The sequence below is a fragment of the Zootoca vivipara genome, chromosome 2 (assembly GCF_963506605.1).
Source record: "Zootoca vivipara chromosome 2, rZooViv1.1, whole genome shotgun sequence".
Taxonomy (NCBI): Eukaryota; Metazoa; Chordata; class Lepidosauria; order Squamata; family Lacertidae; genus Zootoca; species Zootoca vivipara.
Window position 1 is genome coordinate 41736542 of NC_083277.1, and position 18695 is coordinate 41755236.

General features: G+C 46.2%; 1 protein-coding gene across 6 annotated transcripts in view; it reads right to left on the reverse strand.

The window, feature by feature from the left end:
- Window positions 1-1271: 1271 nt before the first annotated feature.
- The window catches only part of COL7A1 (collagen type VII alpha 1 chain), a 119854-nt gene continuing 102430 nt past the window's right edge, over window positions 1272-18695 (reverse strand). For 4 of the 6 annotated variants that reach the window (XM_060271416.1, XM_060271413.1, XM_035106424.2 and 1 more), the window contains 10 exons: window positions 17507-17623; window positions 17108-17185; window positions 15471-15524; window positions 15081-15129; window positions 13430-13462; window positions 10593-10688; window positions 9037-9156; window positions 7777-7839; window positions 6856-7035; window positions 1272-5538 (listed from right to left, as the gene is read on the reverse strand). In XM_060271416.1, the coding sequence (XP_060127399.1) occupies window positions 6866-7035; window positions 7777-7839; window positions 9037-9156; window positions 10593-10688; window positions 13430-13462; window positions 15081-15129; window positions 15471-15524; window positions 17108-17185; window positions 17507-17623 (780 nt within the window). In that variant the 3' untranslated portion in view covers window positions 1272-5538; window positions 6856-6865. The remainder of the gene's footprint in view (window positions 5539-6855; window positions 7036-7776; window positions 7840-9036; window positions 9157-10592; window positions 10689-13429; window positions 13463-15080; window positions 15130-15470; window positions 15525-17107; window positions 17186-17506; window positions 17624-18695) is intronic. The other 2 variants (XM_060271414.1, XM_060271417.1) reach the window with 2 other exon arrangements.

Below are 18695 nucleotides of genomic sequence, written 5' to 3' on the forward strand. Positions count from 1 at the left end.
GAGCCGAATCCATTGCTCTGCTCCCAAATTCATGGCTGCATTGACCTTCAAGAGTAGCAGCCCAAACGACAGTTATGGTTTGTTGCTTTCTGCTATCCACAACCATTAGGGGAGGAAAGCAGGGAATCAGGTTGGCCTTTCATAATTGAAACAGTCTTACTGACACGTGGACAGCTAAGAATAAAGTTTAGACAAAAGGGATTGGCTGTATAATGCTGCTGAAGCCACAATGGCCAGTGCCGCTCACAATGCTTGAGCCATTGTGATGTAATGGAGTGTTGAGGCTTGAGTCAGGGGCTCAAACTCCACACTTGGAGACAGTAATGCTTCTGAATACCAGTTGCCAGAAAGCTCTTGTGCACAGGTCCTGTTTGCTGGTTTCCTGCAGGTACTTGGTTGACCACTGTGAGAACAGGATGCTGGACTAGATGGGCCATTGGCCTGATCCAACAGGCTCTTGTTATGTTACAGCTTAAGACAACACATGATAACTGCATCAGGACCACCCAAAACAATTTGCTACCTGAGGCAAAGGACATGGTGGTGTACCCGCCCTCCCAACTGCACTCCACATGCAGAAACCAACCAGACTGTAAGTTGAATCTTCAGCACTGATGATGGGACAGGGTCCTACAACACAACAGAAGGTAGCAGGCTATTTTAAGGGGCATAGGAAAGGTGGTGTGGCTGATCTTGTGGAAGACCTGAGGAGCAGCATACTGAGGGTCTTGGATAGGATCTTGGAGTTTGGTCAGGTGGTGGGTTTCAAATTAAATAAAAATAAAATGAAGGTCTTGGTGAAAAATGTTACAGAGCAATATAAAAAGGACTTACAACGAACTATGGAATTATCTATAGGAAAAAACGTTAAATACTTAGGTGTATGGCTGACAACTAAGAACATAAATATTTTTAAAGACAAGTATATAACTACTTGGAAAGAAATAAAGAAAAATTTAGAGATTTGGGGAAGGTTGAACTTATCGCTATGGGGAAGCATTTCTGTAATAAAAATGAATGTATTGCCAAGAATGTTATTTTTATTTCAGTTGGTACACCACCCAAATCTTCCATCAATATGCAGAGGGGAAAGTGAATGAGGACCCTTGGGATGGGAACCCAGAGAAGTGGTTCCCTTTCACAGTGTTTCTAAGGAGATTGGATCTTCAGAACCAGCTTCAGGTGGAGGCTGATTTCTTGTGGGATTAGAGGTAGGTGATTTGTCCTGTTGTGGGTTCTAACAAAACAGCTGACAAACACACTTGACTGAATGAGGTAAAACATAAACTTTTATTCATTTACTGCATTTGGATTTTGCACCATACATCATAATTAGAGGCATCTTACAAAAAGAAGAAACAACAGTTATTTTTGCATCTATATTCTGCAGTCAGCATCTTGGGATTAAAATAGTGAATGATGGCAGCAAAGATCATATGTACACCAAGGGGGTGGTGCTCTTTGACCAAAATGCCTTTCTTTCTTTCTTTGCAGACACACTGGACAGAGGACAAAAGGCAAGGTCTATGTTGAGTTCCTCCATACAGTTAATCCAGTGGTCTAGCTAGGTACAGTCAGGATGGAATGGCTGTTTTTTGACAGCTTGAATGACTAAGCAGTGAGATTCATATACCGGGTCTATGAAAGGTCATGTTGGAATATCCTTGTTAGTCTTTTAAGGTGCCATGAGACTCTTTGTTGTTTCTATAAAAGACTAAACTTGGCTACTCTTCTGGAATTTGCAAGGTATTGATATTATAGATCAGGCATAGGCAACCTTGGCTCTCCAGATGTTTTGGAACTACAACTCCCATGATCCCTGACCACTGGCCCTGTTAGCTAGGGATCATGGGAGTTGTAGTTCCAAAACATCTGGAGAGCCAAGGTTGCCTATGCCTGGTATAGATGAAGAGCTATAGTGCAGTAGTAGAGCACATGATTTCTTTGCAGGGTTGAAGCCCTGTCATCTTTTGTTAAAATGGTCAGGTTCCTATGTTCATTCTTTCCCCATGATGGAGACAATGAACACTAGATAGCAGATAGCTGGTTCTTTCTCATGTAATTTTACAATGACAGTGACTTTCCCTTTGTTCAAAGGAACACAGAGCTGGGAATAACCTAAGGCACAGGTAGACAACACAGCGCCCTCCAGAAGTTGTGGACTACAATTTCCATCAGTCCCGGTTAGCATGGCCAACAGTCAAGGTTGATGGAGTTGTAGTTCACATCATCTGAGGTGGGGCATCAGTAACCCTATGGAAGTCCAGTCGAAGCCATCCTGTCCAAAGTCAGCAACATCAAACTACCTACTGTGTCCTAGGTGATGCCATCAGAAACTGTCCCACAGATCCCAGTACTAAATTATTACCTGAGTCACCTGCTGCACTTAACTTGCTGTACTTGTTATGATCTGCTTCTTTGATTTTAGGAGGCCATCTTGACATTTGATTGAATTTGCACACCAGAAATACAAAAGACAAGCAACATCTTTTCATGGACTGGAAAAGGGCTGGGATTATTGTCAGAGTCCCTCGGGATTAAAGAGTCTCTCTCTGGAGTTAGCAAGCGACATTACAATTTGGTGGCATCACACCTGATGTTCTGCAAACTCAAGAGAGCTCAACAGGAAAATGGTAGCCTTAACTATGAAGTACCACTCTAAGAAACCAGTGGGTTTGGCTACCACCTTAACACTTTCATAGGCTCTGGTGAAATCCAACAGGAATTAAGACAACAATTCACCAGTTAAGTGTGCTTAAACCAATTGATTTTGAATGGTGTGCATATGTGGTCAGGTACTGTGTACTTGAGCCAGGGGACTTAGGCATGCCCAAGTAAATTCCACTAAAAAGTAAAGTTACTTCTACAAACACATTTAAGATTGGGGTGTTTTAATAGCCACCCTTCAAAGGCAACAACCCACAACTTGTTTACTCCAGACCAGACCCAGTGGGTTATAAATTGCTGCTTTCCTATATACATGATGACTAAATAATTACTGTAATAGCACCAGATAGTATCCACAAGGACATCAGTGGGAAACACTGTCAGAGGCAGTACACCTCTGAATATCGGTTGCTGGGAATTGCAAGGGGCAAAAGCAGTGTTGTGGCTCAGGTCCTGCTTGCAGGCTTCATACAAGCATCTGGTTGGCCACTGTGAGAACAGGAATGCTGGACTAGATGGGCCATGGGCCTGATCCAGCAGGTCTCTTCTTATGTTCTTCACATGCCATATGTTTGTGTATTTAGCTATTTTGCTGTTTTCTTTAAAGGTATTTTAAAAAAAAAGCAGCTGCTTTGTCTGAATCTGCACTAATCCTAAGATCACACAGGATGCCAAAGAGTGAGATGAAAAGAGAGAAGCAGGACTGAGCAGAGGAGATAGCAAAATTATTTGGCTTAGTTGTTGGAAGGGTGATAATAACAACAACAAAACAACGACATCAGGGTTGAAATGCACATGATTGCAAAGCTTTTTAAAATGCCCTGTAGTGGTAGCAACATAATAACAGCATAGCACCATTCTCAGCATTTCACTGATTATTTCCATAATGTTATTCAGCAAGTAAAACATAAAAACAAGTGTTTCATACAGAATCCCCTCATACAAAATACATGTGCTCTGATTTGTGTTTGGAGTCTTCCCAAATGCTATTGTTTATTGGAGACTATTGCTTGCTGTTCAGGATTAAGGTGAATCTTCTTCAAATGAATTCATTTTTTAAGAGTGATATTTACACAGGAGGGTGTTTCCCCATAGGTTCTGACAAAAATATGTTTACAACCACAACAGGTATTTAAGAAGGCAAAAAAAGTTTCGGGGCAATTTTTTTAAAAAAATTATACCTTTTTGTGGGATCTGAATTGGCTGAGTAACTACCTCGGAAAGAGAGAACTGAAAATGTTGGCCTAATGTGCAGCAACACTGAAAAACATTGCTAAGTATATTTGCAATTTCTTCCCTAATAATTCCTGTCAGTTTCATCATGCTTTTATTTATTTTATTTTATTGAAATGTGTGGCACAGCACATTTGGAAGACTGCTTACTATTCTGGTTGCCAATCTCAAAAAGAATAGAATAGCATCAGAAAGGGATGGGAAAGAATAATCAAAGCGATCAAGGCACTGAACAGCTTCACCTATAAGGAAAAGGTTTAGCATTTGACTCTTGTTTAGAAATCAAGCCATTTAAAGGAGAACATGATGAAGGTTTATAAAATCAGTAGTGTTATTTAAAATACGATGAAATACTATGAAGTTCAGAACAATCTGTAGGTTCAGAACGGAAAAAGGAAGCCTATTTTGCCACAATCCAGTAACATATGGAATTCACTGCCACTGGATGTGAGAAGGGCTGGACAAATTCACAGTGAATCGGTCTATTAATGGCTATTAATCACAATAGCTAAAAGGAACAACCATTGCCATTGCACTGCTGAACAAATAATTTGCCTGGGAACTCAGGTTCCATTTATGCAACTCCCTGTTTTTCATGGAGGTGACATCTCTAGGGGTCTTGGAAAGAGTCGACTTCATCTGCTTTACATATGATTTCTTGTGCAGCTACTTTGCCCAAAGCAGATTTAAAGCCTAGAGCCGAAAAATGAAGAGGTGTACCTACACTGCAGGCATTGGAAGATTCTGAGAGAGAAAGAGGAATAGCTAATTAAGAGATTCTTCCTCCTGGTCAGGTCCTTAAGAAACACTCCATAAGAATCATTTTACCCTATTAGTCCATCCCAAGTGACAAACTCTCCTACCAGATGTGCAGATGTGGCAAATCATAGGTGTATTCATTAAGCCTCATTTGACAAGCTGGAGTAGGTGGGATGGAAGGGGGTCAAGTTTCAAAGAAGAGTTGCAGGAAAAAACCTCTTTGGAGCATTGCTGGAACTGTAGCTTTGGCAATGCATCATGGGACTTTTGAATTCAGATACTCATAGCACTTCTTATTGCAACAGAAAGGGCATTTTGGCTCCCCCCAGGTACAAGGGAGCAAGAGGAAAAGCTCATAAAGGATGCAAACCTGAATTGAGAGACTCAGTTTGGTCTGGCTATATAATACATTCCATGTGTCATCAGTCGGCCAACATCAAATAAGTTAAGAGAGCTCTAATTAAAATATGTCTTTTCTTTTTCTTTTTATATTATATATAAAAGAGGTTATGCATATGTTTTTCATTTGATAAAAATTTCACCTTAATTTAAAAAATAAATCAAGAGCAACCAAAATACTTTTTTAAAAAAGAATAGCACCGTTTCTCTGCTCCAGCTGAAGCAGCCCACACACGCACACATACACATACAAAATACACACACACAAACACGCGCAACTGTGCTGCAGGCAGTAGAAATGGCTGCAAGATGAGTCTCAGACCAAATGTACTCTGTGTGTGTGTAACTCTAAGACCTTTTGCAGGATAAGAATAGTTTGGGAGCCTCAGGAGCCGGAACTCTTCTTTTGGTCAGTTCTCCCAGAATCCAAAACCCACTTCAGAGTTTATACACGTCTGTTCTGATCCAATGTGTTGCCACCTACCAAAACCGGGGGGGGGGGGGGAGAGAGAGAGAGAGAGAACCTAATAATTTTTTGAAAACAATATTTAAAACTGATCCTGCTTTCAACGTGCTGGTTTAGGACAGACTTCCCAAACCTGGGTGGAATCTAAAGGTAAAGGGACCCCTGACCATTAGGTCCAGTCGTGACCGACTCTGGGGTTGCGCGCTCATCTCGCATTATTGGCCGAGGGAGCCGGCGTATAGCTTCCAGGTCATGTGGTCAGCATGACAAAGCCGCTTCTGGCAAACCAGAGCAGCACACGGAAACGCCGTTTACCTCCCCACTGTAGTGGTTCCTATTTATCAACTTGCACTTTGACGTGCTTTCGAACTGCTAGGTTAGCAGGAGCTGGGACCAAGCAACAGGAGCTCACCCCATCACAGGGATTCGAACCGCCGACCTTCTGATCAGCAAGCCCTAGGCTCAGTGGTTTAACCCACAGCACCACCTGGGTCCCTTTTTGGGTGGAATCTAAACACATATAAAAACTGTTCTGAAAACGCTTTTTAAAAAAGCATTTTAAAAAAGACATTGAATTTTCCATAAGGCTTGCCATCTCCATCTTGTGTCACATTGTATATTGTACTTAAAACACGCTTAAAATGTTTTATTTGCAGCTGTATAGCGGAGTCCCTGGTGTCACCCAGATGCTGTTAGGCTACAACTCCCATCACCCTTGATTGCTAGCCATGCTGGCTGAGGCTGATGGGAGCTGTAGTCCAATAGCATCTAGAGCAGATGTCAGCAACGTTTTCCGGCTGTGGACCAGATCATTCCCATGGACCATCGTCTGTGGGCTGGACATGGGCTGGACATGCGCAGAAGCGATTTTTGGCGTCGCGCTGCCCATGTCTGGGGTGCCGGAAATTGCTTCTGCGCATGCCCGGAAGCCGAAAATTGCACTTGCGCAGAAGCGATTTTTGGCGTCTAGGCATGCGCAGACGTGGTTTCTGGCTTCCGGGCATGCGCAGAAGTGATTTCCGGCGCACCGGACATGGGCAGCACAGCGCCGGAAAACGCTTCTGCGCATGTCCGGCCCGTGTCCGGCCCCACTCGGCAAGTCCCTGCGCCACGCCAGTTTAGTGCAGCGTGCAGGGGACTTGCCGAGCGGGTGGCTCTGTGACCGGGCAGCTCGTGGGCTAGATAAATGGCCTCCGTGGGCTGGATCTGGTCCATGGGCCGGAGGTTGCCAACCTCTGGTCTAGAGGGCAGTGTTGAGGAAAGATGCTTTAGGAATTGCTAAAAGATGGAGAAGCGGCTCCCAGGCCGGCCCCTCTTTGAACCAATCTTACCTGCAGCAGCCTATGACTTGCACTGAAGCTCACAGTCCTCCTTGGAATGGAAGCGGTTGCTATTCCCCCTGCAACCACTGTAGATGAAGGGCCGGCACTCAGACACTCTTTGGTTATAGTACCACCTTAACGTGTATTTGCTGCAGTCTCCCTCGTCCAGGGGCAAGGAGCATGGCTCAGCTGGAAGAAGAAACAAACCTATACATTAGATTTCCTAGGGCATAAGCATCCACTCTCAGGTGTTACACTGAGAAGAACCTCAACAGAAAACACTGCACACCTAGCGTGCCTAAGACAGTGCCAGAGGAGGGTGGAAAAGAGCCACACAGGGTTGGTAGTTAACACATCAGCAGGTTATGCTAGGATGTTGTCATTCACGTACTTCAGCCTACAGATTTCCTTCTAACTTCTGTCACCTCACAAGGAGCTAAGTTTACTCATCCACAGTATAGACATAAGCATCTGGGAGGACCAGGGCTTGTACTGGAAACATGCAGCTGTGGACACATGCCATTATTTTTATCTCCAGAAGTTCAGCCAACATGCCCTCCAAGTGCCATCACAACTAGATTTGAGTTCTTCTTCTAAAAGGAGACTGTGGACTGGCCCTGCCAGAAAAGGCCACCTCTACAAAGAATACCAGGCCACCTCAGGATCCAAGCGGAGCAGAGCCATATTCAGCCTGTCGATATTCCCACCATCTTGGTTGGCCCTGATGGTAATATGGGGCAGGTGGTGGTGTTGGGGACTGGCATGCAGGCCGCAGGCACCCCACAGCCCCCATGTTCCTTATCTTGGCCTAGATAACCTGCTTTTTACAGGGTGGAGCAAATGGTTCGTTATTCATTCCAAGAGGATGGAAGGAAAGGAGACAACAGCTCCTTTGAGAGAGAAAGGTCACAAGGCAGGTCTGCTGCTTACCTTCCTCAGAGGGAGCTCTCTTTTGCCGTTCGTGCTTGGAAGCTGCCCTGGGGCTCAGTACCTCTGCAAACAGGGAGCAGAGTACTGGTTTAAGAAGTCATGGCCACAGGAGAAGCTTCTAGTGTCTGTATCGAGCTTCTCCCCATCCTCCCTAACACCCCAGGATGGGAAGAAGGAATGGGATGGGCAAAGGCATGAAAGGTGTTTCAGGAGAGCCAGAATTTATTTCTGGCCAAAAACAAAACCCAGAACAAAAGGGGATCACAGTGTAGCACCATCTTATCTACACACAAAATAAAACAAAAAAGGAAAGTGAACTGTAGATGTTATATCATCCAATTCTCACTATTCCCATGCCCCTGCAGATTAAAGATCAAAAGCTAAAAAACATGGCCCTCGTGTCCTATGGATACAGTTTGCACAGTGCAAAAACTTTAAAAACCTTGAGACTTGGAAGTAACAGAATAGGCCTAACTACTGGCTTCCTAAGGAGTCTTTTTTTTTTATTAATCCACTGCACCTCTTTCTGTTAGAAAACTCTGGTCAGTGATATGCCAGCCCAAGAGGCAACTTTAAGATCTACTAACCTTGCAGGGGCTAGTTCAGCTGTGGGGGAATGTTACTTATCAAAATGAATAACGTGTTTGCTGGATAATGAAGGTTCTTTTCTATTCTTAATCAGGGCATGGAATCTTCCTTGCTTACTTGTAATCTCTACTTTGTTGCTAACCACAGGTGGGAGGCAGGACTACCAAAGCTCTCCATCTTTCAAAGCCCATTCGTCCCATGGCCAAGGAAAGTGACTTACAGGTATCCACCTTGCTGCTTTTTAATTACAATATTACTGTACTTGCCAAGGCTGCCAACTAGTGGTCAACTAGCACTGCAGTGGTTTTCTATTCAATATACCATATTTTTCCGTGTATAAGATGCCCCCATGTATAAGACGTCCCCTATTTCTGGGGACTCCAAATTAAGAAAACACCCCTCAGCACTACCCATGTATAAGACGAACCCCAATTCTAAACCATTTTTTTTGGTAAAAAAACCCCTAGTCTTATACACGGAAAAATACGGTATTATATACTATGAAGCAGGGGATACCCAAAGCTAGTAGTTTCACACAGATTCCCAATCACTTCCATTGAGCTTCAGTAGGAGCCAAGTGCGCCAGCCTGCTGCTACCCCTACCCAAGGGGCAACTGCAGGAGAGGATGTCCCAATTCCATCAAATGTGTTCTGCAGACCAATGGAGCTCACCATCCCTCAGCATAGGGCTCTCTGTCCCATCTGCTCCCAGGCCCTCTTCATAGTCCTCCTCTGTGTAGATGTACTCATATTCAGGTTCATCTACGTTCACTACGTGTCGTGCCTGGCTCCCTACAAAAGAGGAATGGCTGCTTCAGAAGGAATCGAAGAATGATGAGGAACGGATGGCGAGGAAGGAAGAACAAATGGGTAGGTCTCATCCTGAGCACGCTTAAGAAAGTAAGTAGAGCCTGCTGGATCAGGCCAATGGTCCATCGAGTCTAGCATCCTGTTCTTACAGTGGCCAACCAGATGAATGTGGGAAACCAGCAAGCAGGATTCGAGCACAAGAGCACTCTCTCCTCCTGTGGTTTCCAGAAACTGGTATTCAGAAGCATTGCTGCCTCCAACTGTGGAAGCAGAGCTCTCGCTCCAGACCAGGGGTTGGCAAGGCTTACCGGCCATGGGCCGGATCACTCCCATGGAGATAGTCTGTGGGACGAACCGGCGCAGTGTGGCGCTGGAAATTGTGTCTACGCAGAAGCGATTTTTTGTGTCTGGGCATGCGCAGAAGCGATTTCCAGTATCTGCGCGTGCACAGACGTGATTTCTGGCACCACTTGGCGAGTCCCCGCACTGCACCGGTTTAGTGCAGCGCGCAGCCGCATGTTGCCGACCCCTGCTCCAGACAAACCAGGAATTGTATCTAAAGTCTGTCTTGGTTTACCACCCATGGTTTGTCTGGGGGAGACAAACCAAAAGCTCGGGTTTGGATGTAATGCTAAGCCAACCCATGACTTAGCCCCAGTAGCATGGTAACCTCATTTGCTTGATCACAGCATAGTTTGGCTTAGTTTTATGCATGAAATGAAGAACTGTTACATAGCTTGTTGTTTATCTATGCCATATCAGTTAATTGCCCAAAGACAAGCCCCACAGTATAAGGGCATAGCAACTTTATGTATTTTGGGTGATCAAATGGCAACTTTCCAGCAAAGGGTACCTTTGGGCTACTTCTGTATCTGGCATATTCTGTAGCCATCGGTCCTTTCACGGTCTGTCACCATGAGAAGGCTCTGCCAGTACTTCTGTCCTTATTACCACCCTAAATGCAATATTATCAATTGCATCTATGTTTATCTGTTGTAGAAAAACCAACAAAAAGGACTGTTAGTTTTTAATAAGTTAATTATGGCACAAGCTTTTTGCTGGCTAGACTGCACTTTGTCAGATAATGAAAGCTGAATCTTCCTCAATTGACAAATGGATAAGCTCCATTTGACGAGGAGGGCTCTGGCCTGCAAAACTATATGCTGCAATGAATGTGTTAAGTCTTCAACATCCCCATAGGATGCTTTGCTATTTTCACTTTATTACGTTTGTTTGCCACGCCCTCAAATGATTCAAGCATATCACCAAATCCTGCCTTTGAAACAGCTTGCATTTTCCTGCGGCTGGCATTATAAGGGAAGCGAAAAGGCAAGGAAAGGGGAGGCTGGTGGCAGAACCTCTGCGCATGCTAGCAGAGGTGATACTGTGCACACGAAACAGCAAGAGACAGGACTCACCTTCCTCTTCCTCAGCGTGGGACAACTTAAGCACAGGGACTATTTGAGCATTGACAGATGGGAACGGTTGGGTGGATGGATAGTTGGGGAGGAGACCTGGGAGGGGCAAGGTCACAACACAAACATCAACAAGCACATAAGAGTCACTGACAAGCTGTACTACCTCCCACCCCAGACATGAACCAACACAGGCCCCCACCCACCCCACAGCCAGAGTTCAAGAGCCACATCCGGTGTTGCCCTCTTCCACAAAAGTCAGCCACTAAACACATCAGACAGGGAAAATCCTGACATAAGGTTTGCATGATGGGCCGACCGTAACAGAGAGAACGTTCTCTCCCCAGCAGCCCAGTCCAATGGCATTTCCAATTCAGCCAGGCATTTCCTTCTGTAGTGGCAGAGGACCCTTTTGAAAAGCAGACCAGAGTCTGCACGGCTGAATTGTGTCCCAGTTTTGCATGCTGGAAGTGGGGCTGTGCCCTTGAGCCCTGGCACATTTGGGTGGATCAATGTTTCAGCACTACACAACAACACATGGAAAGCTTCTACTAGCGAAACAGCGGAAAGTATATGCCAGGAGACGAATAAGAACAGCACTGGCTGCTCCCAGATATGCAGCATTTATCTGTGGGATATTAGGAGAAGGTGAATTCCATGCACAAACCTAAAGGCAGGTGGGAGCCCTGAGAAGTCCTCCCAGCACCGTGGAAATCCAATTCTGACCACAAGCTCCTGAGCACAGGGTGACTGAGGGGTGTTGCCCTGCTTCAGAGCCTCCCACCCCTGATGCTGGCACTTCGGGGGATGCATTTTAAAGGTAAAGGGACCCCTGACTATTAGGTCCAGTTGTGACCGACTCTGGGGTTGCATCACTCATCTCGCATTATTGGCCGAGGGAGCCGGCATACAGCTTCCAGGTCATGTGGCCAGCATGACTAAGCCACTTCTGGCAAACCAGAGCAGTGCACAGAAACGCCGTTTACCTTCCCGCTGTAGCGGTACCTATTTATCTACTTGCACTTTGACGTGCTTTCGAACTGCTAGGTTGGCAGGAGCAGGGACCGAGCAACGGGAGCTCACCCCGCCACAGGGATTCGAACCGCCGACCTTCTGATCAGCAAGCGCTAGGCTCTGTGGTTTAACCCGCAGCGCCACCTGCGTCCCTTTATATGTGTGCTATTGAGACTCCCTGTGCTGTTGAGATCCTCATGGCCTCCCACCACCCCTCCAAAATTCTTCCTCTGCTTATATTCCTCTGCTTCCTCTCCCCCTCTGCTTTCCTCTCCCCGCACACACCATTCTCCCTTGATAACAAAGAAGAAGATAATTCGTGCTAGATTTTCCCAAAGCTTTGCTGCTCATTTCACTATGTTCCCATTCAAGATCAAACTCAGCACTGTAACACTATATAACACTATACAGTAACCCACTTTCGGATGCTGCCATTAAACAGCTTGCTAAAATGGAGGCCACCGGAAAGTTCTGCCCTGTATTGTTTCCCCCCAAAATGAATATGATCGTGCTATGAAACACTCACATTACAGGTCACTAATACTTTGATATTTGCAAAATATAGCTGGAAAAGAGTTTTAGTGCTAATTAATAAATCGATTAAAAACACGAATGGGGCGATTAAAAAAGTGCCCATTACAAAGGATGTAGTGAGCTGATGAAGCCTGCTGCATACCTGGAAGCACAAACCATATTCATTTATCCATGAAATGCAGGATGCTGCTCTTTACCGCTGACTGGCCGGAGCAGCTGGCATGGTGGGATGGTGTTGAGGAGCCGCCCTCCTGAGAGCAGCATTGCTGCTGCTTCCCTGGAAGGTGCTGGGGCGGGGCTAGGCAGCAGCGAGGTCAGCGCAGAGCCAATCAGATGCTCCCGGCGATACACCCACACACCCCAAACTTGCTGCCGTTCTGCCCAAGGGCGTACCCACCACGGGGCAAGTTAGGGCAGCTGCCCTACTCTAGAAGCCAGCTGCCCGCCCCCCCCCAAGCTAAAAAGAAAGAAATCTCAATGCAAAAAGTGGGGTGCGCGGCCCCAGCCAGAAAGAAACAGACCAGCCCTCCCCCCTTTCCCCTTTCCATAACCCATCGCACTTTCTCCTCTCCCCCTCCCACTATCGAGCTGCAAAAGCGGTGGGGTGTAAACGTAAGAGACGGAGGGAAACAGCGCACCCGGGGGATGGGGCGAGCTGCCCAGAGGGGCGACCAGTGCCGTGGGCAGGGGGGCAGGAGGGGGCAATTGCCCCCCCCCCAGAAGCAAAAGGCTAAGGGGCGCAGCGTGGCAGCCCCAGGCTCCGGCTCCCAGCGCAAAGCTCCAGAGGCGCGAGGGGAGCGTAAGCGGAGGAGCGCTAAGCGGGAGCGGGGAGTGTAAGTGGAGGAGGCAGCCACAGGCTCGCGTTCCCCGCGCACCTCTGGAGCTTCGCGCCGGGAACGGGAGCTTGGGGCCGCCTCCTCGGAAGACCTGGGAGGTGCGGAGGAGGCAGCCCCAGGCTTGCGTTCCCCGCGCGCCTCTGGAGCTTCGCGCCGGGAACAAGAGCCTGGGGCTGCCTCCTCAGAAGAGCTGGGAGGACGCAGGCCACGTAGCCCCACCCATATTCCCACTGTGGCCCCTCCCCTCCCGCCCCTTGCCCCCGCCCCTTGCCCCCCCCTAATTTTGATCCTGGGTACGCCCCTGGTTCTGCCCCACCCCATTCTGGCACAAGGCAGCAATGCAGTTGTGGAGAGGGCAGGTCCTTGGCACAGCCCCACCATGCCAGCCGCTCCTGCTGGCTGGGATTGTGATTACGGCAAAGAGGAAGCTGATCCAACAGAGACAAATATACTCACGTCGCTCAGGAGGGGAGAACTGGCCTCCACAAGCTGAAACGAGAAATAGGCGTTTCTTTCAGTTTGGCGAAGAATTGTTCATCTGCAGTGCCCTTTAAATGTTTTGGTTTTAGATTTTGAAAAATGATTTAAAAAGATTTTTGGGTGTTCAACATTCTGGACTCCCCTGATCAGCACCTGAGGGCCCCAGTCCTGCTACTTACAACCTGATCTTGGGCGGGGCCTGACGGGCTCCATAAAGGACTGCTGCTGCTGCTGCCACCGGGCAGAGAGAGCTTCGTTTTTGTTTTAAAAAATTGCGGTTATTTTTTTACCTATGTCATTTTAAACTGTGATATTAATGCTGTATTCTTAGTTATAGATTTTGATTTATGTGGAAATTGTTTTCCGTTTGGTTGTGTATTTTTTAATGTGGTTTATTTATTGTTTATGACTTCTGTAATTATGTAAATCTTGTCATGTTGTAAGTTGCCTTGAGCGTTGTTTTAATCTGTGGAAAGGCAGCATACAAATAAAATGATGATGGTGCTGATTTCGGCCAGGCACCCAGTTTTGGGTCTCAGCTGTCAGGCATTGGAGGCCAAACTACATGCTATGTGGAAGATTTGAAACCAACCCAAATATAGCCATGGGGTGAGGGGCTGTCAGTTTCTCTGGCGCAGCAGCAAGGGGGAGGAAGCGGCATTTAACCCTTTTATTCCCCTGCAAAAACAAAAAAAATCCTGGAGGTGGATTTTGATTGAGACAACAGCACTTGAGGGCCTGGAAATGATGCCTTATGAGGAACGGCTTAGGAAGCTGGGTATGTTTAGCCTGGAGAAGAGAAGGTTAAGGGGTGATATGATAGCCATGTTCAAATATATAAAAGGATGTCATATAGAGGAGGGAGAAAGGTTGTTTTCTGCTGCTCCAGAGAAGCGGACACGGAGCAATGGATTCAAACTACAAGAAAGAAGATTCCACCTAAACATTAGGAAGAACTTTCTGACCAGGGCCGTCTCAAGCCGGTCGGGCGCCCTGGCGCCGTGGTGCGGAGATCGCTCTGGCAACCCCCGCCCTAGTGGGCGGGTGCAGCGCGCAGCACAGCTTTGCCGCGCAGCACCCTCCTGCCGGGCCTACCCCTAGACTACCCCTAGAGCCGGGCCTGTTCCTGACAGTAAGAGCTGTTCAGCAGTGGAATTTGCTGCCAAGGAGTGTGGTAGAGTCTCCTTCTTTGGAGTTCTTTAAGCAGAGGCTTGACAGCCATACGTCAAGAATGCTTTGATGGTGTTTCCTGCTTGGCAGGGGGTTGGACTGGATGGCCCTTGTGGTCTCTTCCAACTCTATGATTCTATGAGGGAAGTTTTGAACACCCCACAACACTCATGCCTGCTGCATTTCCCACATACCCACAACTGCAGTTGATTTAAAAAAGAAGGCACTAGCTGATAATCCAGTCCCAGATCTTTTGCACAACAAGTGTAGTTTGGCTCAGACAGAACACACCCCAAAGGGACAGCCTAAGAAATACACACCATGGAACAAGTATGTTTCATGCCCAGTTAGGGTACTTGTGAAACTAGGAGGAGAAGGACACTCAGAAAGAAACAATAAGGTGGAAGAGTCAAGGGAGCAAACAGTAGGATGGAGGTGCAGGAGGTCAAGGCCTTACCACAGTGCTGACTCATCTCCTGCCTGACAAACAGACGGATCTCTTCTTCCTGCAGAGGAGACAGTGCATAGCATGATGAGTTCTATTACCCCTGCATGGATCTCCCATGGCTGGTGCAGCAATGTGAGATATACACAGGGAATGTTAAGAGCGCAAACTTCTGTCGCCTAACGACATTCCAGCACAAGAGCAGAGTCAAAATGGAAGAAGCAGCAGGGAGCAAGTTTAAAGGAAACCAGGGCCAAGAGTTTGACTGAATTTGACTTCCTGCTAAAGGAAGAAACTCGGCTGCATTGACCACCATTGGCCACTATAGGGCTAGCAATATTGAAATGGCCATCCTATCTCAGAGTTTTTATTCAAAGAATAAACTTAGGTCTCTCTCCTCACCGTCATTCCAGGATCTCCCTTCTCTCCCCGGAGGCCATCAAGCCCTGGATTTCCCTGTCAACAAAAAACAAAGGATTTCAGCAAGTTGATGACAGAAGACAATACATTAACATGCTAAGAAACTTACTCAATTTCTGGAAGATCTGCAATATAAGCTAGAGAAGGTGCTCGGTGTCAGAAGCAGGAAGCCTCTGAATATGAATTGCTGGGAATGAAGAGCAGGAGGTGACTGTTACAGTGCTCATGTCCTGCCGGTTGGCCATTGTGAGAAGATGACGTAAGCCTTTGGCCCTAACCTAGCCCAGGTGAGCTGCACATCATTCAGAACCTATGGTCCTAATCAGCCATTTTCTGCCACCTGCTCTACACCTGCTAACAGCAGCACTGCTTTCAAAAGCAAGGGGCTCTGCAAGCTGACTGCCAACCCCAGCAAGTGCTGTGCCTTTTACCTGCAAAGTCTGATTTCAAACGGTGCAGGCAAAGGAAAACATGTCACGGGACACCTTCGTGATGTCAGGTGACCATTGGCAGGGTGCCCCTCCCCGCCAATCTGGCATATAAGGGTGTGGGAGATGAAGATCCCGTCAGCTAGATAGTTCCAGATCTGTACTACTGTACTAAGAATACAGCCTAGAGAGCAAGGGTATCCAAGGATCCTATGGCTGAAAATCACAAAGATGATGCATCTGGCTTATAGGCAGAGATTCCCTCGCTCCCTTCCCTTTCCTCCCTGCTGTGCCTAATATTTTTTTCTTTCCTGTCTCATCCTTGCAGCTACGGCAAACTCCTTCCATCTATGGTTCTCAACTCCTCTACAGAATTTGCTCCTTTGCCTGACCCTGTCCAGTCTTGGCCTGCTCAGTGTGTGGCCCCTTCCCCAGCCTTCCTCACGATCCCTGGGAAATTTCTACACTGGGGCTCCATCAGTTGGGCATTGTTGCTGCCATTGTCGGGAGCCTTTCAGTTCCATTTTATTGGCTTGGAGATACTAGTGTGAAATAGTTCTTTATGTGTTCTTCCATCTATTAAAGCACTTACAAGTTGCCACCCCAAATTAAAACTGAGGTTTCATGAAGACACGTAGCAAATATATATATAAAGGTGCAGCATTGTGAGAGGCTGAAATGAGCTTCCTGTCAAATTGAGTTTTCTCACTTTGCCAGAAGACTTGATGTATGATGAGGTTTCTGTTCTAGGGTTGTGGCTTAACAGATTTTGGTGGCAGATTTTAAAGCCCAGTCAGATGAAATCTCCAGTGAAATTTGGAGTGAGTGTGTGTGTATTTTGTGCAGAAAGGACTTACCAGTTCCACAATCCTACAGGCCCCTGAACAACCTAGCGCAATAGCTTAAACTCTCTGCAGAGTGGCCTGTGCACCTTGGGTAAATCTGAATAATACCAAACCAGAACTGATGGAATTCCTTCACCCTTACTTTGTTGTTGTTTAGTCGCTTAGTCGTGTCCAACACTTCATGACCCCATGGACCATAGCACGCCAGGCACTCCTGTCTTCCACTGCCTCCCGCAGTTTGGCCAAACTCATGTTCGTAGCTTTGAGAACACTGTCCTTACTTTATTTCAAAGTAAATGAAGCATCCTAGCCTTCTTCAAAGGGACTTACAGACATATTTACAAACCTGCTCCCCTCTTTCTCCTGACAGACCTGGGACTCCACGGGCTCCTACAACAGACTCTCCTGGTGGCCCTCTTTCACCCTAAAATGGGGAAAACAAACACACCAAGACAATTGCTTTATTTTGCTTCTTCTTTTTTTAGCACTTCTTGCATTGCCTCTCCAGCTCAGAAGTTATGTGGCCCTTTAAAAAGAAGAAGAGACAGCAGGTTTGGAGGGGACACGGGGCCTCCAGATCATCACTATTTTGTGGGAGGGATTAAAGCGCAAAACTGGAGATTTAAATTTGCACAAATGAAGCGGATCAAAGCCCTAGCCTAGCGCAACAAATCAACTCTTCTTCTTTTTTTAAGCACAGACATTTGGCTTTCAGGAAAGTGGTGTGGAAATTATGGGCACTTACCTTCTGCCCTTGAATCCCTTCTGGGCCTTTTGGGCCAATGCTGCCAGGGGGTCCAGGGGGCCCTGGGGGTCCATCACTGCCCCTAGGTCCTGGAGAGCCAATAATTCCTGCAGCACCCTATGAAATAAGGAACAGAGGATAAGAATAGGAACAGTCCTGACATGGTATCCCTAACCTGCAAACAAAACTGACTGCCCCTTCCTTCTGCATAAGGCCAATATTATGCAATGCTGACATGGACTAAAATAGTTCAAATGGTAAGAAGATTTTCTCCCTGCCTTCAAAAAAAATGCACTTCACCGATAGGAGGATTCCAGTGTTATCACAGCTGCTTACAGCCCTTAACAACAGTGTTCTTGCTATCAGATGGGAAGCATTTATTAGGTGCCTGCTACACATTGTAGTATACTGGCCCACAGTTCATTTTCATTTGATGCTAATTATGGAGCAATTCTTTTTGCCTTCGTCATGCGCTTGAATGAAATACGTCTACCATAGTTATATGTAGACAATGTGATTCCCGTTTCACACGCCACACTTTTTACTCAAAGGGCCTTGCAATTTTTGACAGAAGCAGCTTTGCTTAGCAATTAATGAGGTTTCACAAGCGTCATCCTCAAAGTTGCCCAGCAGACGCACAGAAGATGAAGCGCATGTCCGAGGGCATCGCATTGTGTGCCACAGCACTGAAAAAGGGACATGCAGGCAAAAGAATATGTAAATGATTGGTTGCACTATCACCAAATTAATGAAATGTTTAAAGAAGATTTAAAAGAAAATGGATTTGGTTACAATAAATCAAAATTTGAAATTGAAATATTAAATAATAATGGTAAAATATTGTCTAAAATGTACGAATTGCTGTTGGAATGGCATTTGAAAGATGAAGAGGTAAAGTCGGTCTTAATACATTGGGCCAAAGACTTTGGGTATAATATACAGTTAAAAGATTGGGAGAAATTGTGGAAAGAAGGAATAAAATTTACAGCATGTAATGCTTTGAAAGAAAATGTGATGAAAATGATGTATAGATGGTATATCACACCAGTAAAATTAGCTAAAATGTATAAAACAAATAATAAATGTTGGAAATGTAAGGAGAAAGGAGGAACTTTTTATCACTTGTGGTGGGAATGTAAGAAAGTGCAAAGCTTCTGGGAAATGATATATAATGAGATGAAAAAGATAT